Raw genomic sequence first — 26,089 nt, 5'->3', positions numbered from 1 at the left:
TCAGATTCATTTCCCATCCTCTGGCACACAAATGGGTTACCAGTAAGTCCAGTGTGTTTGCTACTTCTTGCCCACTGGATCCAATCAGCATAATGTCTTCAATGTGATGGACCAGTGTGATATCTTCTGGAAGCAAAAAGAGATCAAGGTCTCTCGGAATAAGATTATGACACAAACCTGGAGAGTTGATATACCCTTGAGGTAGCACAGTAAAGGTATATTGCTGGCCTTGCCAGCTGAAGGTAAATTGTTTCTGGTGGGCCTTATGGATGAAATGGAGAAAAAGGCATTTGCCTAGTAAATGGCTGCATACCAGGTACCAGGAGATGTGTTAATTTGCTCGAGCAATGAAACCACATCTGGTACAGCAGCTGCAACTGGAGTCATCACTTGGTTAAGCTTACGATAATCCACTGTCATTCTTCAAGATCCATCTGTCTTCTGCACAGGCCAAATGGGAGAAATGGGGATGTGCGTCCTGAGGGGTGTGTCCCGAGGACAGTCAACATTATTTTGCCTAGCAGCTGCCTCAGGGGAGGCCATCACTGTTGCCTCAGGCAGCGCAGAGTTTTTCTTCTCAGACAAAGGTAGAAAGGCTGATGGCAGCATGGGTCTGGGAGGGGATGTTGCCACTACTGGGGGTGGGGAAGCTGTTCCTTCTGGTAACAAAGGTTCATCAGAGGTTACAAACTCAGTGTCCCCAGCTTCATCAGAGTCCTCCCACATGTCCCCATTCCAAGTTGCAGGGTCCCATTCTTTTCCAATCAATGCCCTCACTTTAACAGTAGATGGCTGGGCATGGTGGCTCATGCTTGTAATCCCAACACTTTGGGGGGCCGAGGTGGGCAGATCATGAGGTCAGGAGTTCAAGAACAGCCTGGCCAACATGGTGAAACCCTGTCTCTACTAAAAATACAAAAATTAGCTGGGCGTGGTGGTGCACGTCTGTAATCCCAGCTACTTGGGAGGCTGAGGTAGGAGAATCACTTGAACCCAGGAGGCAGAGATTGCAGTGAGCCGATTGCATGCCACTGAACTCCAGCCTGGGCAACAAAGCAAGACTCTGTCTCAAAAAAACAAAAACAAAAACAAGAAACAGTAGAAACAGTAGACACCTGGCGAGGCTGTTCATGCATCTTTTATTGCTGGTCAGCCACTCGCATGATAAGAGCTTGTGTCTATTTTTCCACAATTTCAGCTCTTTCTCTACAGGAGATAAGATTCTCACTCAGGGTAGTCTTAGCAGATTTGAGGCTCAGTATCTGCTTCTGAAGCCAAGGGACAGAATCCCTGAGTTCATCATTTTATTTCATCACTTTGTCCAGTGAACTTAGGAGCAACCAACCAGCTTCATTATGTTCCTTGGTTCTTCACATATGGTCAAAGGTAATAGAGTCACTAAACTCCTTGCCTCTCATGAGTGGTGACTCAGAAGTGTCAAATGCACTTATTTTGCATAACTTTCTTAAACAATTTATGCTAAAGACTATCAGTGTTCTCCATACTATTAGAAGTAGAGTCCTTAGCATTTTTGAGTCGAATCATATTAAGCTGCCAACTCCAGAAAACCCCAAAACCAGTGAAAGAACTCCATCCTTAATATTCTGTTCTTCTAGAACCACTCCTGGTGTCAAAATCTATATTAGTCAGAGTTCTCCAGAGGGACAGAACTAAGAGGATAGAACTAATAGGATAGCCTTTATATATGTATAAAGGGGAGTTTATTAAGTATTAACTTACATGATCACAAGATCCTACAACAGGCTATCTGCAAGCTTGAGGAACAAGGAGAGCCAGTCCCAGTCTCAAAACCGTAGAACTTGGAGTCCAATGTTTGAGGGCAGGAAGCGTCCCACACGGGAGAAAGATATAGGCTGGTGGGCTAGGCCAGTCTCAACTTTTCACATTTTTCTGCCTGCTTTATAGTTGCTGGCAGCTGATTAGATGGTGCCACCCAATTAAGGGTGGGTCTGCCTTTCCCAGCCCACTGACTCTAATGTTAATCTCCTTTGGCAAAACCCTCACAGACACACCCAGGATCAGTACTTTGTATCCTTCAATCCAATCAAGTTGACACTCATTATTAACCATCACAGAGGTGAATGTTTAAAAATTATTTCTATTTCTATATGCTAGTGACAAAAATTTGGAAAATGAGATTTAAAAGATGCCAGGCCAGATGTGGTGGCTCATGCCTATAATGCCAGCACTTTGGGGGTCTGAGACAGGAGAATTGCTTGAGGCCAGTGGTTTGACACTAGCCTGGGCAACATAGCAAGACCCATCTCTACAAAAAAAAAAAAAATAGCCAGATGTGGTGGCACTCTTCTGTCATTCTAGCTACTCAGGAAGCTGAGGCTTGAGGATCACTTGAGCCCAGAAGTTTGAGGTTGCAGTGAGCTATTATTGTGCCAGTGCACTCCAGCCTGGGTGGCAGAAGGAGACCCTGTCTATAAAATAAAAATAAAAAATAATGAATAAATATAAAAAATGTCATTTTTATGCAGCAACTCCTCAGTAGCAGTGAGCACACCTAGTTGCCAGATCTTGGTTTCTAAAGCCATTCTCAAACAAAAGGAACCAAGGCTCCTTGGAGATATGGCTGATTCTAAGACTGGGGCATAACATAGATGAGCCTGGAGCATCTTGTAGTGTCAGAATGTTAGGGAGTGATAAAGAAACAAACAAAAGGAAAAATCACTGATGGAGGTATGTCAGAGGGACACGGAAGCCTACTGAAAGATGTCCTAAAGACCAAAGTTGGGACAATTTGTGCAACAAAATAGTATTAGACTATAACCCAGATTTACAGTAAATATCCAGTGTCCACACTGATATAAACAAATGATTGAATAAATAAATTCGTGGATGATAAGAGAAAATTCTATGCAGAAGAATTCCAAATAATTTATGTAGATACACTACCCTAAAAGAAATGGAGCATAACTCTCTACTACTTAAGTGTGGCTATGCACAGTGACTTCCTTCCAATGAGTATAGTGTGGAAAGGGGAAACAAAGTAACTTTACAGTGGAAAACATGACAAACACTGCCTCAGCCAGATGATCAAGGTCAAAATCAACAGTGATAAGTCATGTTGATAGTATGTCCCTGTCTTAGTCTTTTTAAAATTTTATTTTATTATTATTATTTTTTTGAGATGGAGTTTCACTCTTGTTGCCCAGGCTGGAGTGCAATGGCATGGTCTCAGCTCACTGCAACCTCTGTCTCCTGGGTTCAAGCAATTCTTCTGCCCCAGCCTCCCAAGTAGCTGGAATTACAGGCGCCCACCACCACGCTTGGCTAATTTTTTTGTATTTTTAATAGAGACGGGGTTTCACCATGTTGGCCAGGCTGGCCTTGAACTCCTGACCTCAGGTGATCTGCCCACCTCGGCCTCCCAAAGTGCTGGGATTACAGGCATGAGCTACTGCAGGGATAGGGCCTGGGATTACAGATTACAGATGTGAGCCACGGTTCCCGGCCCCTGTCTTAGTCTTTTTTGTGCTATAACAGAATACCACAGACGGGGTAATTTATAAAGAAAAGAAATTTATTCTTCACAGTGCTGGAGACTGGAAAATCCAAGAGCGTGGTGCTAGCATCTGGCAAAAGACTTGTGCTGCATTATTCCATGATGGAAGAACAAGAGACAGATAGAGGAAACCTGGCCAAACTCATCCTTTTTTTCAGGAACCTACTCCTGTGATAATGACATTAATCCATTCATTAGGGCAGAGGTCTTATAACCTAATCACCTCTTAAAGGTGCCATGCCTGATATCATTACATTGGCAATTAAATTTCAACATGAGTTTTGGAGGTGACATTCAAATCATAGCAGTACCATTGATAAGATATGATGAAAATGGCGATTTATTTCTGTGGTCTTCCTGCCAAAAACCCATAACCCCACTCTTATCATGAGAAAAACCCACAGTTCCCAATTGAGGGTCATTCTACACAATACCTGATCAGTGCTTTTACTCCTCTCACCTGCCAATATCATCACAAACAAGAAAAGTTTGAGAAACTGTCACAGTCAAGAGGAACCTAAGGTGACATGATGACTAAAAATAATGTGATATCCTGGATGGGACCCTAGGACAGAGAAAGGACCGTGGGTGAAAACTAAGGAAATCTGAATAAACCTTGGAGTCTGGTGAGTAATAATGTATCAATATTGGTTCATTAATTGTGACAAATGTACCATACATTATAATGTAAGTTGTTGACAATAGAGGAAACTGACTTTGGAGTATGTGGAAACTCTGTTCCTCACAATTTTTCTTTAAAACTATTCTAAAAATAGAGTTTATTTTAAAAATACCACTTACAGAGCATCAAAAAGCATAAAATACTTAGGAAGAAATATAACAAAAGATGTGGAAGGCCTCTATGCTGAAACTATAAAACACCGCTGGGAGAAGCTCAAGAAGATATGAATAAACGTAGATCTGTGTTCATAGACTGGAAGAGTTGATGTAGTTAAGATATAATATTGTTAAATGAATCCCAGTTTTAATCACATCAGACTTTTTGTAAAAATTGATACGCTAATTCTAAAATTTGTAGGAAATGTCAAAAGGACCTAGAATAAGCAAAACAATCTCAAAGATTGAGGTTGGATGATTTCAGGATATACTATAAAGCTATAATCGTTAAGACAATATGTTATTGCATATGGATAATTATATAGATCAATGGAATAGAATATCAAATTCAGAAGTAAACTCATACATATTTTGTAACTTGATTTTCAACAAAAACACCAATGCATTTCAGTAGAGTACAGGAATCTTTTCAGTAAATGGTACTGGAATAACTGAATGTCCTTATGAAACAGAAAAGGACCTTGACCTCTCTACTTCGTAGCATACACAAAAATTAATTTGAGATGGATCACAAATTTAAACATGAAAGGTAAGTCTAAAAGTCTTCTTTTAGAAGAAAACAGGCCAGGCATGGTGGCTCGCGCCTGTAATCCTGGCACTTTGGGAGGCCGAGGCGGGCTGATCACGAGGTCAGGAGTTCGAGACCAGCCTGGCCAACATAGCAAAACCCTACTAAAAATACAAAAATTAGTCAGGGGTGGTAGCATGTGCCTGTAATCCCAGCTACTTGGGAGGCTGAGGCAGGAGAATCTCTTGAACCTGGGAGGGGGAGGTTGCTGTGAGCAGAGACGACACCATTGCACTCCAGCCTGGATGACAGAGTGAGACTCCATTTCAAAAAAAAAAAAAAAGAAAGAAAACATAGGAAAATATCTTTTCAACTTTGGGGTAGGAAAAGATTTCTTAGGACACAAAAATCCCTGATCATAAAAGAAAATGATAAATTTGGCTCCACCAAAATCAAAACTTTCTGCTCAGCAAAAGACAATGTTAAGAAATGAGAACACAAGCCACATTGTGGGGGGAAATGTTCACAACATATAGAGACAGAGATAGAGAGATCTCCTACAAATCAATAATAAGAGAAAAAGCAGCATTATCGCACTTCACAAAGGAAGGTTCTTCACAGAGGAAGGTATAAAAATGGATAATAAGCATATGAAAAAGCTATCCACTTCTCTTCCTCCAACACCTTCTTTAGCCACAGGTATCAGATAAGTGTGGGGGGAGGGTGAAGAGATGGGGAAGGATTGAATTACTTAGTGTATTAGTTGGGTTTCTCCAGAAACATGGAACCAATAGGATGTGTGTGTGTGTGTGTGTGTGTGTGTGTGTGTGTGTGTGTGTGTTTGTGTGTGTAGAGAGAGGGAGGGAGAGATTGATTTGTTTTAGAGAATTGGCTCATATCATTGTGGAGGCTAGCAACTCCAAAATCTGTAGGGTATGGCTGGCAGACTGGAGCTCCAGGGAAGAGTTGATGTTGCAGTTTAAGTCTGAAGGCACCCTGGAAGCAGAATTCCCTCTTCCTTTGGGGACCTCAGTCTTTTTTTTGTCTTAAGACCTTCTACTGAATGGATGAGGCCTACCCACATTTTGAAGGGTAACCTGCTTTACTCAAAATCTACTGCCCTATTTAAATATTAATGTTAACCTCATCTAAAAAATATCTTCACCGAAAGATCTAGAATAGTGTATAACCAAATATTGAGGTACCATGGCCCAGCCAAATTGACATGTAAAATTAATCATTCTACTCAGCAAACATAAACTGAAGCTGCCTTCCCTGGGTGTGTCCATTGATGAGACAGCAGGGAAGGAGGGAAAGGTTCCTGCTTCTGCTGTGTTACAATCTCATCAGGTGTAGCAGATTGCACACCAAGGAGGCAGTGATCTTGCCCTGCAAGAAGGCATAAGGAGTGAAGTGAGAGAAGGCTTTCTGGGAGAGGTGACAATTGAACTGAGTCTTGAAGGCTTATTGATGTATCCTAATCTCCTAGAACAGTGCTTGACACATAGGAGGTGCTCAATAAATATTTGTGAATGAAGTCAGAAGCCATAATAAGAGATGTAAATTGAGATGGTGGCTGAGAAGTTGGATGCAATGGAAAGAAAGCAACAAATAGATTTTAAATGGAACATGAGATCAGCATTGAGGAGTGGTCCAGGGGCAAGGGGGAGAACAAATTGCAGGAGGTTAACCCTGGAGGCTGGAAGAACAGTCCAGAGTCTACTACATTAGACCAGACATGTTCATAAACAGGCAGCTAACTAAGGCATTGGCAAGCCTAAATGGTGAGAGATGGAAAGGAGGGAGATCTAGGAGGTGGGACCAAATGTGGGAGAGGCTCCAGGCATGGACCCAGCACTGGAAGGGCCTTCTTATACCCTTATTTTTACAGATGAGTCTGAGACCCAGAGAGGGGAAGCAACTTGTTCATGGCCACACAGCATGCTGACAGTGTACACTGAACCAAAAATCCAGGTCCTGTCTCTGGTTACATGCTCTTTTCGTGCCATATGGCCTGTGCTCTCTCTTGCTCTCCTAGCCAAGCTTGTCCTCAGAGTTACCAGTGTCATCCCGGTAGGGTCCTGGGGCCTCCTCACATAGCGCCACCTCTGACTACTGTTAAGAGTCTTGAGAGTCAGTAGGACGGTGATGAAGCCTCACCTGAAGCTTCTGGGCTCAGTCCTTGTCCTGGAGCCGCTGCCTGCTATGCATGGCTGTGAGGCTGACCCCAAGTGGTGGTTGTTATTTTAAGTAATTCACGTTGGAGGGAGGAAGTGACTGAGGAAAATGTGAAAATGAGTAGCTATTGCAAGATGTGTGTGATAAATGAAACAGGGAACATAAAGACAGACGAAGAGGCACATCTGTTATTTTTGCTCCTTTTTATAGCAATCTCTAAGTTTGACTTTTCACACTAAGTAGGAACCCTTTAGTTCCTGAGCAATTTCCTGACAATGGGAGCAGAGGAGGATGGAGGGGGCCAGGGCCCTGAGAGCCAATGTGAGTCCCTAGAAAAGAGTCCCCCACCCCAGTCCTCCAGGTTCTCCAAGTGTGGCAGGAATCGGAGGCTTTGTGCAGACGAGGTTTAGTGGGCTGAGAATCCCAGCTCTTCTCTGGCTTCTGCTTCTCCTCCCTTTACTGAAGGATGGTGTGGCTGACCTCAGTCATTCCCCAAATCTAAGACATCTGTACCCAGGCTGTTCCTAGCAAAGCAGCCTGGTTGCAAAGGAGATGCTTTCTGTAAGAACGTGGACACTTTCTTTTTAACATGGGACAATACTGGCATTCTCTCCTGAGTCATTTTTCCTCTTTTTGGAGGTGGACAGTATGCCCGGTGCCCATGTGCTAGTAGGGCCTGAGCATGGGGACTGGCTGAAGTCATAGAGGAGCAGGGCTGATGGTGTCACATGATTCTGGGCTTTTTTCAGGGGGAACTGCTCTGCATTTGGAGGTCCATCTGCTGCTGTGAGGAAGGGTTTGAGGGCTGCTAGAGGAAGGGGTCCACTGTCCCTGAAATAACCCCAAGTTAGTCTGCTTGGGCCCTTTGATTCCCCCTGAGGTGCCTCCTTTGGAGTGGAGAACCGAAGGCTCTGGTTAAAACCAGATCATCATGGGAGAGTGTATAGATTAAGCTGTTTAGTTATTCACACCTCAGCTCTCATCAGTTTGTTTCTGTTGATTGTATGTTTGGCTCTGTGCTAAGTCTCACCGTGTGGTTCAGGGGGAAGAGAAGGCCCACTCTTGCCAGGGAGGAAGTCACCCCCGGGGTGGAGCTGGAGCAGTTTCAGAGGAATGATAGGGACGTCTGAAGGCTGATGAGAGGGAGGATGGAGGCAAGACTGCCTGCCAAGAGCAAGGGGTGGGAAGAGCGATTCAGGAAAGTGATTGAATACTTGGAATAATTGCCATGTGGCATGCAAAAGAGAGGAAAATGACTTTTTCTAGGAGTGTGGGGGGCTTGGTTGGGCTGGAAGCCAGGAGTCTGCAGAGCTGCCTGTCAGCTCAATTATGTTATTTTCTCCAGTAGTGGGGACAGCTTGGAAGCAGAAGTGGATGACGAAGTCATCACTGACTGTGGATTGGCCAGGAAGCAGGTACAGCAGTAGAACCAACCTTCCCCTTTTCTCCTTTTATTTGGGACAGCAAGTAAGCAGCAACTAGGTGTGGCTATGGAACTGAGTTCTTGCCAAGGAGATATGAGAGGAAGGCATGGGATGGAAAGGCTCCTGAGAAGAAGGATAGACTGCGGGGGCACTCCATTTTGTTCTTCCTTCCTCTTGCTTCCTCCTCGTGCTGTCTGGAATGTGGACATCATGGCAGGAGCTCAAGCAGCCATCTTGGACTACAAAACAGTGTGCTAAGAATGGGCAAACAGCGAGAGAGGAGGAACAAGGGTTCCTCAGGCACATAGAGTCTCTATGTTATCTCAGGGCTAACCACCTCTGGATTTCTTTAATTTGAGAGAGAAATAAATACTCATGATTTTAAGAACCGTTATTTTGGGTTTTCTATCATATGTCATGAACCTAATCCTTTTTTTTTTTTTTTTTTTTTTTTCTGAGACGGAGTCTGGCTCTGTCGCCCAGGCTGGAGTGCAGTGGCGCGATGTCCGCTCACTGCAAGCTCCACCTCCCGGGTTCACGCCATTTTCCTGCCCCAGCCTCCCGAATAGCTGGGACTACAGGCGCCTGCCACCGTGCCCGGCTAATTTTTTTTTTTTTTTTTTTGTATTTTTAGTAGAGACAGGGTTTCACTTTGTTAGCCAGGATGGTCTCGATATCCTGACCTCATGATCCGCCCGCTTCAGCCTCCCAAAGTGCTGGGATTACAGGCGTGAGCCACCGCGCCGGGCTGAACCTAATCCTAATGGAAACAGACCACATGTGAGGGAACCATGGGTATTATAAGAAAGTAAGTTAAGTGATTGACCGTGGGGTCTTAGCAAAGGAGAAAGGATGAGAAACCAGGAGATGGCAAGAATGCTGGAGAATGGGGACCCAGCACTTGGGCTACTAATACAGCAGAGTAGCTAGTGGGGGTAGAAGGTCTTGAAAAGTGGAGAACAGGAAGTTGTGGTTAGAAAGTAGAATATCTGATTTTATGATTTCAGACTTGTTTGACTAGATGTGGTCGTAGTAAGTGCTGATATTTCCCAAATACTTCCTATGCAGCCAGCTCCCTTTGAAGTAATTGGCAGGCCTAATCTCACTCCTGGTATAACTCTGAAGGTAGTTGTTTCTTTTTTATCGGCCTATCTCATAAATAGGGAAACTGAGGCTCACAGAGGTCAAGAAACCTATCTGAGGGGACAAAACTGGCAATCGACTGGGTTGGCATTGGAACCCCAGCAGTGTGATTCCAGAGCCCAAGCTCTTAACACACCCGCTTCTCTGCCGTGTACCTCCCTGGGGACTGCCCAGTGGACGGGAGAGTGGGCAGCAAGCAAGGTCAGAGGAGGTGGAGGCCTGCGAGGCTGGCTGCTGGCCACAGCTCTGGATAGATGTTCAGATCCCTAGAATGCGGGCAGGAGGTGAGGTGGAGGGAAAGATGGCAAGTTGTACCAGACATTGAGGATACAGGCCAGGGCAAGGAATGGCATGGTGCAGCTGGGCGACTAGAGCCTTGACAGGGCATGAAAGAGCAGAGATCTGGTCCCCAGGAGTGCACCGACCCTGCCTCTGGCCCTGGGGTTCTGAGGGCTTGGAAGAGTCGGCAGGAGTCTAGGGAACCAGCACCCTGCACTGATGATTTTGATGGAAGCAAAAGAAGGGTGGGCTCTGGGAACAGACAGCCTGGGTTCGGGTCCTATTTCCACCTCCTCCTGGCTGTGTCACCTTGGACAGTTACTTAACCTTTTGTGCCTCAGTTTCCTCATGTGTATGGGCATCATAATAGTTCCTACCTCATAAGATCGTGAAGACCAAATGCACTAACACCAGGGAAGCACTTACAACAGTGCCTAGCACCCAACAAGAACCCAGTGATACTGTTGTTGTAGCTGTTGTTGCTTTTCAGAGCCTTGAGGAGAACCTGAGGAGCAGGGACAGGGTGGAACGTGGTGAGGACAGACAATGAGGGGAGGCTCTGAGTGGACCAGGAGAGACCACAGGCTGTGCCTCTCTTCCCGTGGCCAAAGTCCCTGTCAAGGAAGGCTCTGACTTTTGTACTTCACTCTGGACAGGCCCTTGGCCTCCTCTCCTAGGATTATTTGCATGGTAGTCTTATGTTTCCAATTTAAGGAAAGGCTTGGTCCCTTCTAAATAAATGTCTGAACATCTTGGGAAAGGTGAGGAGTTTTCCTCTGAACCCCCAAACTCCACATGCCCACATATTACCCAGCACCTGCACTAGGGTCACTGTCCTGTAGTACTTGTTGGTTGATGGCATGGACTGCCTCAGCTTTGCCTGTGTGGCCAGGATGGGGCCTGCTCTCCTTGTCCTGCCAGGTGTCCCGTCACTGGCCCCAGGCCCTGGGTGCAGACGCTGCCTTTGGCACTAACTGCTCCACATTCTATCTGGCCCTGGAGGGTCCCACACAGTCTTTGTGTGGCCAGCTATTTACTCATTCACGCCTGTAGCTATTATTAGGCACCGCGGGAACCCAGTCCTACTGAGGGGGTTTATTTTTATTAGCAAGTGTCATAAAGTTGGCATTCATGTGTCTGTTTAGGAAACATTCTGAGAAGGCTGAAATAAATATTGGTGAGGACAACAGTGAATCTTTTAGAGAGCCAGGCACCCCTGGGCCGAACAGTAGTCTAAACAGCCACAGGACCGTGGTAGGTCTGGGGCCGGAGGGCACAGCTCTGGGTCCTGTGCTGCTATGGCCTCAGAGCCTAGGGTCCAGGCTTCACTCTGCCCTTGCCCCACTGTGTGAAGCTGGGCAAGTCATTTCATCTCTGCAGGCATCATCGTGGCAATCTGTGAAATGGAAACAATGAACATCCCTTGGGAGCTTTCAGAGACCCAAGCAAAGGCATAGAAATGTAAATGCAGTGGGTGTATTTGAGCCCCATGCTGAGCAGCAGGCACTCCGTAGGCACTCTGGAAAGTACCCAATCAGCACCCGTGACCCCAGGACAGTGCCTGGGGAGCTGAGAGGGATTAGGTCTCTTGCTTGGATTCACAAAGCTAGTGAGTAGGTGGGCTGAGATCTAGATCTTGGAGAGCTGGCTCCAGAGCACATGCTATTTCCACTGTGCCAAAAGGCAAACCAGCCTCAAAAAAGCCCGCCACTGCCCAGGGTATCGGGGAGGCCTGGGAAGTGAGGTGGGCAGAAGAGAAGAGGGTGCTAAGACAGACTTGAGGAGAAAAGCAGAGAAAAGGAAAGCATTCCGGATGGGCACATGAGGCTGGGAGGAGCACAGGGTGGGTTCTGGGGTGTGATGGTTTCTCTCTTTTTTTCTTGGTGGTAATGACATGGGTGTCTTCACTCTGTGATAATTTATGGAGAGCTGTATGTTATGATTTGAGCACTTTTCTGTACATATGTTACATCTTTTTGAAAAGGTTAAAAAGATGGTGATTTTGTAGCATGCAGTTTTGAATCCTAATGTATTTTTAAAGTTCATACTCAATTATTTATATAGCTCTCCTCTGCAGCCATTCAAATGACATTAAAAATTATGTTTAAGAATCTGAAAATATCCAGGTAAAATTCCCAAGAGTCTGGGTCAACATACAGATTTCAGAACTGAAATTCTGAGAATTTCTGACCTTTCCTTGTGGCTGGCAAGCCCCTGACATGGAACCCACCACTGCTCATAGGTCCTCCTTCCTTTCCTTCTGACCAGCAAGATGACTGTCTTCTTCAGCCTCCCTGCATCCAGGTTGACCATGTGACTCATGTTAGCCAATGAGATGTGAGCAGAAGAGTTCTATGAGACTTTGGGAAATGTCCTTCTTTATCTCTTCCTCCATCTTGTTAACTAGACTGAAACAGGCATTAAAAGAAATTTTAAAATGTGTAAGCAAAAACTCAGTTGTATGTAAAAAACCTCATTCCCCCTGAGGAAGAGAAAGAGGTGGAGTCCTTTAAAAATTAACTGCCTGTTTTTCTGTCTGTGGCTAGTGAGCCTTATCTCTCCCTTTCTAGGCATTGTGAAGACCCTGTTTCTCTAGCTGTGCAGCTGCAAGGTCACTAGGCACATAAACTCAAGTCATACATGTTTATCCTTGAAAAGTAAGAAATAATGTAATGCATGTCTCAATTGAATAACTGTCTTTGTTTCTCGCTTCTGTAACATACTTCCCCCTGCACAGATCTCCCCCCACCCCACGAAATACTTAAAAGGTAACCTGACTCTTTGTTCGGGACTCTGTCCTTTAGATGTTAATCTGACTGGGCTGGTGCACCTAAATAATAAATAATAAGTATCCTCCTCAACCCCTCAGTCTCTCTGATTCGTAAATTATCCCACTGCAGGACCTTGGATGTGATGGCTAGAGCTTTAGTGTCCACCTTGGAACATGAGCACAGGGATACATCTTTGGGATATTAGAGTAGTGAGCTAAAAAGGCCTGGATCATCAAAGACTTTTTAAATGGAGCCTCTCTCCCAGCCTTGGATTGCTTACCCCTGAACATCTGTCACATGGTAAAGAAGAAACAACAACACATATGTATCTTTATATTAACTCTTATCATTTTGGAGATTTCTGTCCTTCAAAGCTGAACCTGATTCTAGCTCATGCACGCCCCATGAAAGACGTAAAAGCCTTTCCTTGACCTCCTTGGGCCACATGGTCAACCAAGGATCTGATAGGAACCTACTCATGTGCCCAATATTGGGAAACCAGGAGGTCATTCACCACCCTGAAAATGCCATTCACCACCTCAAGCAATTAAGCCCTATATGATCAGTGGATAACCCAAGTGGTATGATTTTAGGAAACCCAGGGAGTCTCCCAACTACCTCTTTGACATACATGGTACCCGAAATTCCATCTTTATATATTAACTAATAAGATTATACAGCTATGAGGATTCCTACTCAATACAAGTGATTCTAGGTAGAGGTACTATATCATCACCTCTCACATTAGCATGAAGCCATTTCTCTTAGAATGAGAGACTAAGTTAGAACATTTCAAGATGAATGAGAACTTGGGGGACCATTTGGCCCAGTTGTTTTCAAACTTTGCTGCAGCAAGCCCTTGCATTCTGTGATGGTACCCCCAGGGCTGCCATTTATGAGAAGGGGAATGAGGGCAAGAGGAAGGTCACAGAATCAGGGTTTGAGGCCAGCATTTTAGTGTTAGAAAGTTTTAGAAACTGTAGCTCTTTTTTATTTTATAGGCTGAAAATCCAAGGTTGCTGATAGGTTAATGAAGCCTGAATTCAGACAGCCAGTTAGTGGCAGAGCCAGACCTAGAATTCAGGTTTCTGACTCTTGGGCTTGTGCTCTTTCCACAATCCCAGGCTTCCTTAGTATTAGTTTCAGACCTGTATTAAGGAGATGAGATGGTGAGACTCCAAACAGGTGAGTCTTGGTGAGCAGAGAGTGTAGGGAGCGGATCCTGGTCTGGGCTTCAGTGGGGAGATTCATGGTCAGCAGACAGTCCTGTGTACTTGGACTAGTCAAGTGTTGAGGTGAGGAAAGGGAGACCACCGAAGATACCTGACCAAATTCACAAATTTGTTGAGACTCAACATTTGTGAAATTTCCTCCCCTATCTAATGTCAGTAAATAATGCTGTTTACCTTAGGACTGTATAGCTTCACTGTTTTCAAAATGCCCCTACATTTTTACTTTGACCCTCGCAAACTCCCACTTTGAGGGATAGGTATTATTTTTCCTGTTTACAGGTGAGAAAACCAGTGCATTAGGGATGGTAAGTGTCTTTCCTGAGCTCACAGAGTTGTGACATAAAGCATGTCTCCTCCTGACACCCCATTCTGAGCTCTTTCTCCCATCCTACAGCACCTCTCACATTCTAGGACATTGCCAGCCACTTTCCTCAGCCTTCTCACCTCCTTGCAGGTGAACACCAAGGTATTTAGGCAACAAACATAATCTGTTTTCACACTTTTAAGCTGGCCAACCTGTTGCCTGGCTTCTTGCTTTTCCTATGAGCTTCATGATTGTAGTCACAGGTGCTAGCACCAGTAAAGAGAGAGAGAGAGAGAGAGTTGGGGGGATGGGCAGGAGACTGCCACAATTCTACATATGGTTCCGAAACAACATTTCTGGGAAGTTGGAGGAGGACATCTCACCATCCTCTTGTTTTTCTGCCATCAACACTACTCTTAATCACAGCAACCGTGTTCCATTGAAAGGAGGAAAGGGGAAAATAAGTAGAAGAAAGTGCTGCTCTGGATCATAGAGGACATGCGGGTTGACTCCAACATCCATTGCCTCTCCATCCAGGTAGCAGCAATGTGGTTCTGGACTTGACCCCAGCTCCTGGGGATGGCTCTTAGCCAACTAAGCCAACTATGAGCTATCATACCCTTGTCAGTGATTGGTTCAGGAACCCAGGCATAAGCCAATCGCTACATGGATCCCTCTGGTGATTATTATTGGTCTCAGGCTGGAGGAGAATCTTCCCTCCCCTCCCCTCCCCCCTCCTCTCCTCTCTCCTCTCTCCTGCTATTGTCCCAGTTACAGCTGGCCTCTATCCCCGACCATGAGGACAGCTCCTCTTAGGCAGAAGCCTGTATTGTAGATGGTAGAGCAAAGGATGGAAAGAAGCTGGGGTCATAGGACACTGATCAGCCAATTGTGGAGCCCACCCCTCCTCTAGATTTCCTGATATGTGAGATAATGAATTTCTCTATGGTTCCTGTTACTTTCGTGAAAAGACCTTAACTGACACACTGACTTTTAGGACACAAGAATTTATTGTCTTCATAAGTGGAGGTGAAATCTCATCAAGCAACCCATATATTTGTTTAGTTGTCCATGGTGACCTGAGACATGTATTTATGAGACCACCGGTCAAAGTTAGAGGAGAGTGTATGCATAGAAAAGTCATCCTGTGATCTCCAGGTTCACTTCAAGGATAAATAAAACTGTGTTAACATGTTGATGGTGGATAATAGATTAACATGTTATTATTTATTAGGCCTTTGTAAATATGATGTCTAAACACGGAATGCCTTTTATGGTGACTCTTCATGGAAATGACGTGGGACTTGTTGCATGGGCTTTGCGTATCACAAAGTGTGGAGCAGGAGTTAGCAAGCCTGTGGAGCAACTCTGGCCATTCACATTCGTTCTCCATTGTCTATGTTTTCACACTACAGTGGCAGAGTTGGGAGTTGCAGCAGAACCTGTCTGGGCCACAAAGTTTATGATATTTATCATCTGGCTCTTTCAGAAAAGGTTGGCTAGTATCTGGCATTCACCACAGTCTACTTGGCCTGTAAGTAATGGCAATCCAGGCAAACTCACAGCACAGCAAGACTAGGCTGTTATATTGGTAACTACACTTGCGGACAATGATCTATTTTCAGGGCGTTCAGGCAGTATACATCAATCTTGTTGTAGCTGTTCTTGTTGTAGTTCATATATAAATATTGCCATATTAATAGAGGGAAAGACATTTTCTATAAAACAAATCATATTTCCATTTATTTCTGTTATAAAATCAGATACATATTCTTTCAGAAAATCATTCTCCACTAGATTGCATTGAAAATGTTTGAGGATGTGGTTAAGGTGATGGCTACTTATACAATTCTTTACAGTGCTCTGAGTGCAGTTCTAACAGGACATCACCTTTATTACAGTCAGAGAGGATGCTTCAGGTTAAATTTCTCCCATCAGGAACACTAGTATTTAAGAGAAAGCTCTCAAAGCCTTTCCCAAGAGCAGAGGTTCCAAAAGGGAGGGGAAGAGAGTGTTATTATACCAGGAACCTATGGAGCAGAGGGGGCTGCAGAGTAACAAAAGGGTATATGTACCAAAAACAAACTCTGCTAACTGCACAGTTTTGCAGTGGACCAGCCTCAATCAAGCTTAACCTATTTCCATGCATCTCAGGTGAATTGAATGATGAAGCACTTAATATGGTGACAGCTTCTGTAAAGCAGTAATCATGTTTCTCTACTCTTTTCCTGCTACCCTGGAAGGAGGCAGATAATTAATTCTCAAATTGGTACAATAATATGAGCTCAGTAGTAGGGCTGCCTGCCAATGAGGTATGTGGGGGGAAGGGGAGGCCAAAGGAAGGGGTGTGCTCTGATCAGGGAAAAGAAAGACAAGCCGGCATCTCCATGCCTTTTCAGTCTTTGAACCCTCAAACTGTGCTCCACTAGCCTGCAGCTTGATTATCTAAAATGCAAATCTGATCATATCATTCCCCTACTTAAAATCTTGCAATGGTTTCATGGATAAAATCCCAACTCTCTGTGCTCTGTCTCCCACTCACCCACCCAGCCTAATCTCTCCAGCCGTGTTGAGCCGACTGTACCCCATCACCCACTGCCAGCCTCCACCTACAGTACCTTGTCCCACCTTCTTTACCTGGCTGAACGTCCTCCCCCATCACAATTCAGGTCAAACACTACCTCCTCTGGAAACCTTCCTTGCCATTCTGCCCCCTGCCCACTGCCCTCTCTGTCACTCCCAATTTGGGTTAGACAGATCTTAATCCTACTATAGGGCGCTGTCTGTCTTCCTCATGGGAATTTAAACTCCTTTCTAGGCACAGACTGTGAATGACTGATTCTTGTTTCCCTAGCATGTCATACAATGTCTAGCACATAGTGTCGGTTCTAGCCATGTCTACTCAATGCATGGAGCTTTTAGAATTTAGGATGGTGGTTAAATGACACATACTTTGCTGTGGCCATGGTGTTAGGATTTGAAACATCCCTTGGTGCTTCAGAAGTAGATGATCACAGTGGAACACTCAACCCTTTTCTCTTCTCAGGTACCCAAGGAACATTAAACATTTTTAAGCAGCTGTATTTATAGGGCGCATTCCTCTGAAAGTCTCAGCATTATACAGACCACCAACAAAACGCGTCTAGGGGCTTGCACTGGCTTGGAAATTAAAAAATACATTATCTTAGCTGAATTCATCAAACGGCAGAACCTGATCCAAGTGTTTCTACCCTACAGCCCAGCCTTTAAGGTAAGAAAAGGAGATTCTAGGTCCATTGTGTCCAGCATGTCATCTTAATGTGATCTGAGTGACCTTATTCCAGTGATGCTGTTTCTGGCAAGTACAGGAACATACTGTAGGAGTGTGACATGCCTGAGGTGCAAGAGAATCTTAAGGTACTATGATGCATCAGGTGGTTTATGGATTACTAATAATAATATCGCTACCCTTTGAAACAAACTGGATAAATTGGAACAAATGCAGGAGAAGAATATCTGGGAGTGATGCTGAGACAGCAGGAGGATGCTTCTCAGCTTGGAGACATGAAGGCTGAAAGGTGGCTTCATCTCCAGGTTCAAGATTATAAATGATTTTTCATAAATTATATTGGATACAATTTATACTTCATAAGGGGACTGAACAAGGGGTTTAAATCATTGTTCTGTTATATAATTTATTAAAAACAAGACTGATGAAGTAGAGTCTTGTGTCTGCAGTTGACCATGTAATGGCAAAACCCTGGCTCTCTGATTACAAGGTTATAACTGGGGCATTTCTGCTCACCTGACAGCAAGATACCCTCATCACAGACAAAGTGTCCCAGAGCCAGGAATCAGCCTCTTGAAGGCCTGGCTTGTTAACATAAATGTAAAGAGGCACAAAAACAGCATGTACTTATCACATACTCCTCGAACACATGGGTGAAATGTCACTTACATAATCTGACAGGTTGCAGTTGTGCTGTATGATATAAAAACTGGCTTTTTAAAACTGGTAGAAACCTCTAAGTTTTTGAAAAGGTCTTTCCATTTTATATTGGAGACAATGCTCACAGCATGAGTAATGCTCATCAGTTATCAGTAATTTAGCAGATGGTGCCAGTGTTGACATTTGTTCTGGCTTAATTGTGCATGAGTGTGTGTTTTAAACAATGATGCAGCTGTCACCATTCCTGGCAATTAGAATATAAAAATGGTGTTCACTGAATCTGGCATAGTGATCATTTATCCATGTGTTTACTCTTTTGTTTGCAAGGCCTTCTGAGTGTTTGCTGCAATTCTACAATCAGAATATAAATTTGGCTTAAAATGGAATCTAGCTCCATACTGATAGGAACAAAAGGGACTTCAGATCTCCATGTTTTGAGATCTTAGGTCTCCAGCTTCACTAGAGATGCCTGTGAGGTGTTTGTGTGTGTGTTAAAGACACCTCTGATATGAAGACGGTCAGATTTAAAATGCCATTAGGATCAGAAGAGCAGTGTCAGCAGAGACCACTGGACTATTGCTGATCACGTGCAGAGGATCAAGTGACCAAAATCTATTCTACATAGAGTCTTGCTGCAAAGTTCTAGCTATTCCTAATGCCAGCATCAATCTCATTCACTGCTAATTCATTCAGGAGACCTAACTGTTGAGTACCTCCTCAAGGGAGAGTGGGTGCCTTTGGAGCTGTTGTTGTCCCTCAACTATCTTGGCTCTTGATTGGGTGGGCTTTTTGCTATTAGGTTAGCCAGTTAGTTTTAGTGTGGGGACGAATTCCTTATTAGGTCATGGCAAATCTGGATAAAATACCTATTAAAAAATAATTCTCCCTTTGGAAAAACTTTGGCAGTAATTGCTAAAGCTGAACATACGTATACTCTCTGACCTAGCAATTTTACTTCTAGAAATAGATACCCAGCAGATATGCATGCATGTTTTCACCCAAAAAACCATGCACTGGAAGGCTGATGGCAGCAACTACCCAGATGTCCATCAGCTGTAGAATGAATAAGTTGTGCCACAGTTGTTTGATGGCATACCGTATAGCAATAAGGTTGAACAAACTATAACTGCACACAGAAGTATTAGTTTTATATTGCAGTGAAACATATTACCACAAACTTAGCAGCTTAAAGCAACACACACTTACAAGCTCACAGATGTGTCGGTCTTAAATCTGGGCACGGCATAGCTGGGTTCTCGGCTGAGGGTCCCAACTGCTGAAATCAATGTGTAGGCGGCTGGAGCTCACAATCCTCTTTGAAGTGTATTCAGGTTGTTAGCAGAAGTCGGTGTCTGCTTCATGATTGAAGGACTGAGGTCCTCATTTCCTTGCTGGCTGTCAGCCAGGAGCCAGTCTCAGCTCCTAGAGGCTGTCTGCATCCTTTGTCTTGTGGACCTCTTCTGTCTTCGAAGGCAACAGCAAAGAATTTCCCTCGTATCAGCCACTCTCGTGATTCAAATCTTTTTCACCAGTAAGAGCCCAGTCCCTTGTAAGGGCTCCATATGGCCATGCCCACTGAGGACAATTTCCTGATATTAAAGCCAACTGATTTAGGCCAATTACATCTGCAAATTCCCTTCACAGCAGCGCCTAGATCAATACCTACGGGAATGTGCATACAAGAAGGGGTGAGGAATCTTGGGGGTCGTCTTGTAATTCTGCCCACCACATGCAACAGCATGGATAAATCTCATAGCAACGTTAAGCAAAAGAAGGCAAACACAAAATAATATATAATGTATAATTGCATTTATATAAAACACAAGAACAGGAAGCACTGATCTTTGGGGTTAGGATTCAGAACAGTGGTTACTCTTGAGTACATAGTAACCAGAAAGGAACATGAGGGGACTCCTGGGGGCGGATAATTGATCTGTGTGCTGGTTACATGGGTGTGTTCAGCTTGTGAAAACACAGCGAGCTGAACATTTATGATTTGTGTACTTTTCTGTAAATGCATTATATTGCAATTTAAAAGTTCTTAGGATAATTTGGATTCATTACTTGAAATAGATTTGTTTTGTTTTTCCAAGAAAACAGCACTCAAAGACAGCTATCAGAGTGAGCACCTGATGGGGTGGAGAATAAGCAGGAATACAAAAGAAACAACAGTGCCTTGCCTGGAGTGAAGATGATAGTACCCCTCAATCTCTACACTTGAGCACCAAGTAGAGAAAAATTAGTGAAAAATTAGTACTGTCAACTTGGAGCCTGTGTGTAGGACCTACCTCATAATTTGGCCCAGTGCAAAGTGAAATGCAAACCCCCTTGTTCAAAAATTTGAAGACAGCAAGAGTGGAGCAATCAGTCAAAATCAATGGTGGTGGTGGGGACAAATGAAGAAGTCCCACTCTCAAGAAGCCAGCCTGCCTGTGTGTGTGGGAGAAAGAACCTCATCTCAGAATCCCAAGACTTGTTGCCAGATGAGTTACTTTGGGCAACTGTTGCTTTAGTCCTTTCAGCTGTAAAATGAGTTAGCCAGGGGCTAGGAGGTGAAAATTTGTTAATATATGCAAGTGAAGCACGTTTTTATGTGCCAGACAGCAAACAAATACAGGAATTATTATAATAATGGGCCCTTTAAATGTTGGAGTTTTTCTTTAATTAGTTAAAAAGCCTACCTGTGACCTTGCAGAGAAATACAGAAACTCTTCATGGATAGCACAGGGGCCACTTCTGCCTTATGAATTAACACAAATCCCGAATTCTTGGTGGAACCCTTATCATGAGATTTTACTGTGCATTATTTGATCTTTCCAGTTCAAAGAAGAAACTACTAAATGCCAAGGTCGAGGGTATTGGAGTCTGGGCACTTCCCCCATCAAAGTTCTTGTGCTGAGGTTTGAGTTTCGGTCAGGTTCTCAGTTGAATCCCTGGCCTGACTCTAGAACCTCCCGGAGTGCCTGCTGGAGCCTGGGAAGGGGCACCCTAGAATCTTCCAACCGGCCTCAGTGGTGAGCGCCGCGGGCACGCGACTCCCAGCCCTTGGAGCCTCTGCGGTGTCAGGATGATAGGACTGTCGCCTGGCCGGGTTGGGGGGTGGGGACGGTATTTCAGGCTAAGAATTTCTGAGAGGCACGACATTCGCATTGCGTTTCTGTGATTATTCTCCCTGGCTTGCGTTCTGAAGCACGAATCTTTCCGGATGTAGTAACTGACTTCCTAAAGCTTTGGGGGGACTGTGGTCCCCGAAGGCTGCCGGCTGCCTGACCTAAGATTTACGAGTGGTTCCAAGGATGAGACAAGGTCCCAGTGTCTCGGTGACAACAGGGTCTTTGACGAACGGCTGCCGAGTTGCAGCTGGGGAGGGGGAAGAGGCCTGCGGCGGGGGCGGGCAGCCCCTGAATTTCTTCCTTGCAGGAGTTGGGCGCCGGGGCGCGGGCAGGCAGCCCCGCAGGCCATCAGCATGCAGGAGCGGCGCGCGCCGTCCTTGAAGGGCTGCTCGGCTGACCTTGCTCCGCTTTCTCCGGAGAAGTCGCTAGGAGAGCGCGAGGACGCGGCCACGGTGGTGACTCAGTGCCCTGCGCGCTGCACGCAAATGCTCCCTTCCATCAAGTCCAGCTCCGCAGCTGCTGTTTCCTCTTCCTGCCCTCTTTTTTTTTTTTTTTTTCTTTTTGAGACGGAGTCTTGCTCTGTCGCCTAGGCTGGAGTGCAGTGGCGCGATCCCGGCTCACTGCAACCTCCGCCTCCCAGGTTCAAGCGATTGTTCTGCCTCAGTCTCCCGAGTAGCTGGGACTACAGGCGTGTGCCACCACGCCTGGCTAATTTTGTTTTTTGTATTTTTAGTAGATACGGGTTTTCGCCATATTGGCCAGGCTGGTCTTGAACTCCTGACCTTGTGATCCGCCCGCCTCGGCCTCCCAAAGTGCTGGGATTACAGGAGTGAGCCACCGCGCCCAGCCCCTGCCCTCTTTTTAATTCCAAGATTCAAATCTGGGGTTTTGCGCTCCGCGCCTCCCCCTCCCCACGGCTCGCCTATCATTAGCCAGATTGCACGGGTGTTTTGTACCCCCCCTCCCCTCGTCTCTATCGGCAGAACCGGAGGCCAACCTTCGCGATCCCTCGCTGCGGGCCCGGAGATCAAACGTGGCCCGCCCCCGGCAGGGAACAGCGCGCTGGGCAACCGCGATCCGGAGCCGGACTGGAGGGGGCGGTGCGCGGCGCGCTGGGGCGCACAGGGGACGGAGCCCGGGTCTCGCTCCCCATTGGCCGCCACCTCGGCGGGAGGGGCCGCCTCCGGCTCGTGGCACCTGCCGTCTCCCCTCCGCGGGGAAATCGGCGGCTACCCGGCACGGGCGCCTGGAGGTAAAGGTACCCGGGGGTGGGGAAGGCCCCGGGCCGCGGCCGAGCTCCCTGCCACCGGCCCTCTCCTGCTTGCCGCCCCAGCGCCTGCGACGCTTGGATGCCCCCAGCTCCGGCCGCGCCAACCAGAAACTTTGCCCCTCGAAGTCCCCCGCCTGCCTGACCGCACCGTGAGGCGCCAAGTCGGCCGCGCGCCCCCCGGGGCCCCGGAACTCCGCGAGTCATTGCCTGGCCGCCCCGTACCCCGCGCCCGCGGCGCCCGGTCGCCGGGATGCGCTACGCGGACCCCTCGGCCAACCGGGATTTGTTGGGGAACCGAACTTTGCTCTTCATCTTCATCTGCGCCTTTGCCTTGGTGACCTTGCTGCAACAGATCCTGTATGGCAGGAACTACATTAAGAGGTAAGAAAGTCCATGAGAGGGCGGGATGCGCGGAGCCGGCCGGCGAGCCCCCGGGTGGCAGTGGCAGCGGCAGCTTCGGTCGCAGCGCCCAGGGGTGAGTGGCCGTGGGGTCCGCTCCTAGCCCCGAGCATGGCGGCTTAGGCTTGGGTCACCGCGTTTCCGAGAGCATCCTTGCTTGCTCCTGCCCAGCGCTGGCTGGAGGGTCCAGACAACTTTGTTCCGCTGTGAAAAATGAAGGACAGAATAGAATTCCAAGCAACCAGGCTGACGATAAATCCATTTAATACCCGGAGAGACCGCATGGATCAGAGCGGTGTCCTCCCGACCCACAGTTCTATGGCCATTTGTTTAGACTCCGGGGTCGGAGGGCTCAAAATCTTATCGATTGTTTGTTTGCTTATAACCTCGCGAGTCCTGAACTTTCGTAAGGACCCTTGGGAGAAAAAGTATTTTCCCCTCCAGGAGCTTCGGGTTCGGTGGGGGTGGTAGTGGGCTGTGGCGATGCGACAGGGACAGTGATAGTGAAGTCTTATAATCCCACAGTCACTGGATCTGTGAAACTCAACAACCTGATTCCTTCTGAAACAGATGGCTTTTTTTTTTTTTTTCTCATCCTTAGCGCAAAAGGTCAGAGCTGCAGCAGAAGTTAACCCCTCGTTGGGCTCTCCCCCTACTCCACCCAATCCACGGTTAAACTCCAAGAGAAAGAGCAGCAGGAGGTGTCACTCAGAAATTCAATTCGGGCACAGCCTCAGCCTCTCTGCAGAAGATACACTGAAATGCCAGCCACTTCCTTCTGCCGGCTCTGCTGGCTTAAGGAAACACTTGGGGTTTCTCCGCCTGGTTTGAGAGATTAGGGGAGGTTCCTGCTCTAGGATACACCCATATCAGAGCCTCTCTTGGCAAGAGCCCTCTCTCCTAGCTGCTGGGGTGTTTTTTTCTTTGCTGCTAGTGTCTCCCTACTCTCACCGCCCCTCCCCTAGGTTGATAGGAAAATAAATGTCTCTCTAGCTAAGTAAGCATCCCACCTTCTTCTCTAAACTTCCCCATAATGAAACAGCTCTCTTCTCATCCTTTGGCTGAGGTGGATACATCAGGTATGGGTGCTCCCAATCTGGGCTGCCCACGAAGGTGAGAGGGTGAGGATCGCTGCTAGGTGTCGCTGTCCAGTGGAAAAGCCAAGCACTTAGGCTGTTTCCCCTCCTTGTAACTCCCCCGGAGCTGGGGAGTAATGAGGCACCTTGTTCTGAACATTTGTTTACAGCCAGTTGCTGCTCCAGACCTTCCCAGGTAGGGTTCCCTGGTTGGTGGCAGCTCCTGAGTGCTGTCTGACACTGGTGGCTTTAAAGGCCATCTTCGGAGTCTCCTGGCTTCTTGGATCTGATTGGGCCTGCCTCTTCTTTTGGCTACTGCTGCCCCTGAGATGATCCTATGCAAGGACAGCTGGGTCCCCCACAGCTTGCTGCAGCCCTGCAGGCCGATTGCCTGCTGCTATCTTGGCACTTGCTCTTCAGCAGGGCAGCTCTGGGTTCCTGCCCCCTCCCAGCACCTCCCCAAAGTTGCTGGGGCTGCTGGGATTCCTTCTGCCTTGTCAACAGGGGGAAAATATAACCGCCCATGGCAAACGCCAACCAAACTACTACCTGCTTGCTCTGGCAAGTCCTCCCTGGTCTTGGGTGGGTGGGCTAGCTGCCAGGAGTTCAGCAGGCACACAAGGTGCTTCCCTTCCTCCCTCACAGAGACCCTGACCCCCTAAATCGCATAGATGCTATCTTTCAGGCCTCACTCTAGATACTCAACCCAATCAACCAGGCAAAACTTGTATAGGGCTGATCCTGGAAGAGTGCCTGTAGATAAGGGTCTGTAAAGGAGATGATGTGGTCTTGGTGCTCAGAGGACTCGAAGTCTATTTGGGGCAACAAAATAGCCACAAATGAAACAGAAAGTGAATGTTAAACTGTCTGAGAAGAGAAGCACTGATAGGCTGGAGAAGTTGGGCAAGACTGTGCCCAGAGGAAGTTGAACTTGAGTGGGCCTTGAAGGAAGGGTAAGATTTGAGGGTGGGGGCAGGGGGCATGCACATCCAAAAAGTGGGCAGGAGCAAAGGCGCAGAGATGCAAGTGTGTCACAATTTCCTCCCGTCTCTCCCACACCTGACCCTACCTTCACTGCAGCACTTGGCTTAATCATTGGTTAGTCCTGATCTTGAACTGGGTGTGGCTGCCACATCAGTGTCACCCCTAGCACCTGCTTACCTATCTTGTTTCCTCCATATATCATGATTGTAATGAACTGGCCTGATGTGATTATCATCAGTCTGTCTCCTGTCTACAAACACTTGACCAGTGTTCTTCAAGCAGAGGCTCTGGGAGGGCCTGAATCAGAACCAACTGGAGGACCATTGAAATGCAGACTCCTGAGCCCCTGAATCTGACTGTCTTCGGGTGGGATCTGCTAACCTGCCGTTGTAACAAGCTCCCCAGGTGATCTGCAAGCTGCAACAAGCTCCTCCTGCTGCTCTAGACCAGTGGTTCTCAATCCCCTATTCTCCACGGCAATGTTTGGAGACTTCTGTGGCGTTCACACTGGGGAGAGGAGAGTGCTGCTGCATGGAGAGGGAAGAGGCCAAAGATGTTGTAAAGACCTATAATGCATAGTTTGCCCCCAACAACAAAGAATTTTCCAGCCCCAAATGTCAGTAGTGCTGAGGTTGAGAAACTGCTCTAGACCGAAAGCTCCATGCGGTGGGGATTTGCTCTTTTTTCTTTTTTCTTTTTTTTTTTTTTGAGACGGAGTCTCACTGTGTCACCCAGACTGGAATGCAGTGGCACGATCTCAGCTCACTGCAAACTCTGCCTCCCAGGTTCAGGCCATTCTCCTGCCTCAGCCTTGGTGAGTAGCCGGGACTACAGGCGCCCACCACCACACCTGGCTAATTTTTTGTATGTTTAGTAGAGACGGGTTTTCAGCGTGTTAGCCAGGATGGTCTTGATCTCCTGACCTCGTGATCCGCCTGCCTCGGCCTTCCAAAGTGCTGGGATTACAGGCATGAGCCACTGCCCCCGACCAATTTGCTCTGTTTTGTTCCCAGCTGCACTGTGAACACCAAATGTGGTGTCCAGCACATAAGATGTTCTCAATAAATATTGGATAATGAATAAATAA

General features: G+C 46.5%; 1 protein-coding gene across 3 annotated transcripts in view; it reads left to right on the top strand.

Moving 5' to 3' along the window:
* Positions 1-22,248: 22,248 nt before the first annotated feature.
* ST8SIA5 (ST8 alpha-N-acetyl-neuraminide alpha-2,8-sialyltransferase 5) overlaps positions 22,249-26,089 on the top strand; it is a 90,211-nt gene continuing 86,370 nt past the window's right edge. For 2 of the 3 annotated variants that reach the window (XM_054460946.2, XM_054460949.2), the window contains exon 1: positions 22,790-22,924. In XM_054460946.2, the coding sequence (XP_054316921.1) occupies positions 22,794-22,924 (131 nt within the window). In that variant the 5' untranslated portion in view covers positions 22,790-22,793. Of the gene's footprint in view, positions 22,925-26,089 lie in introns of all 3 variants that reach the window. The other variant, XM_054460947.1, reaches the window with a different exon arrangement.

The sequence above is a fragment of the Pongo pygmaeus genome, chromosome 17 (assembly GCF_028885625.2).
Source record: "Pongo pygmaeus isolate AG05252 chromosome 17, NHGRI_mPonPyg2-v2.0_pri, whole genome shotgun sequence".
Classification (NCBI taxonomy): Eukaryota; Metazoa; Chordata; class Mammalia; order Primates; family Hominidae; genus Pongo; species Pongo pygmaeus.
The sequence above is the reverse complement of the archived record's forward strand: the minus strand, read 5'-3'. Positions and strand labels throughout refer to the sequence as shown.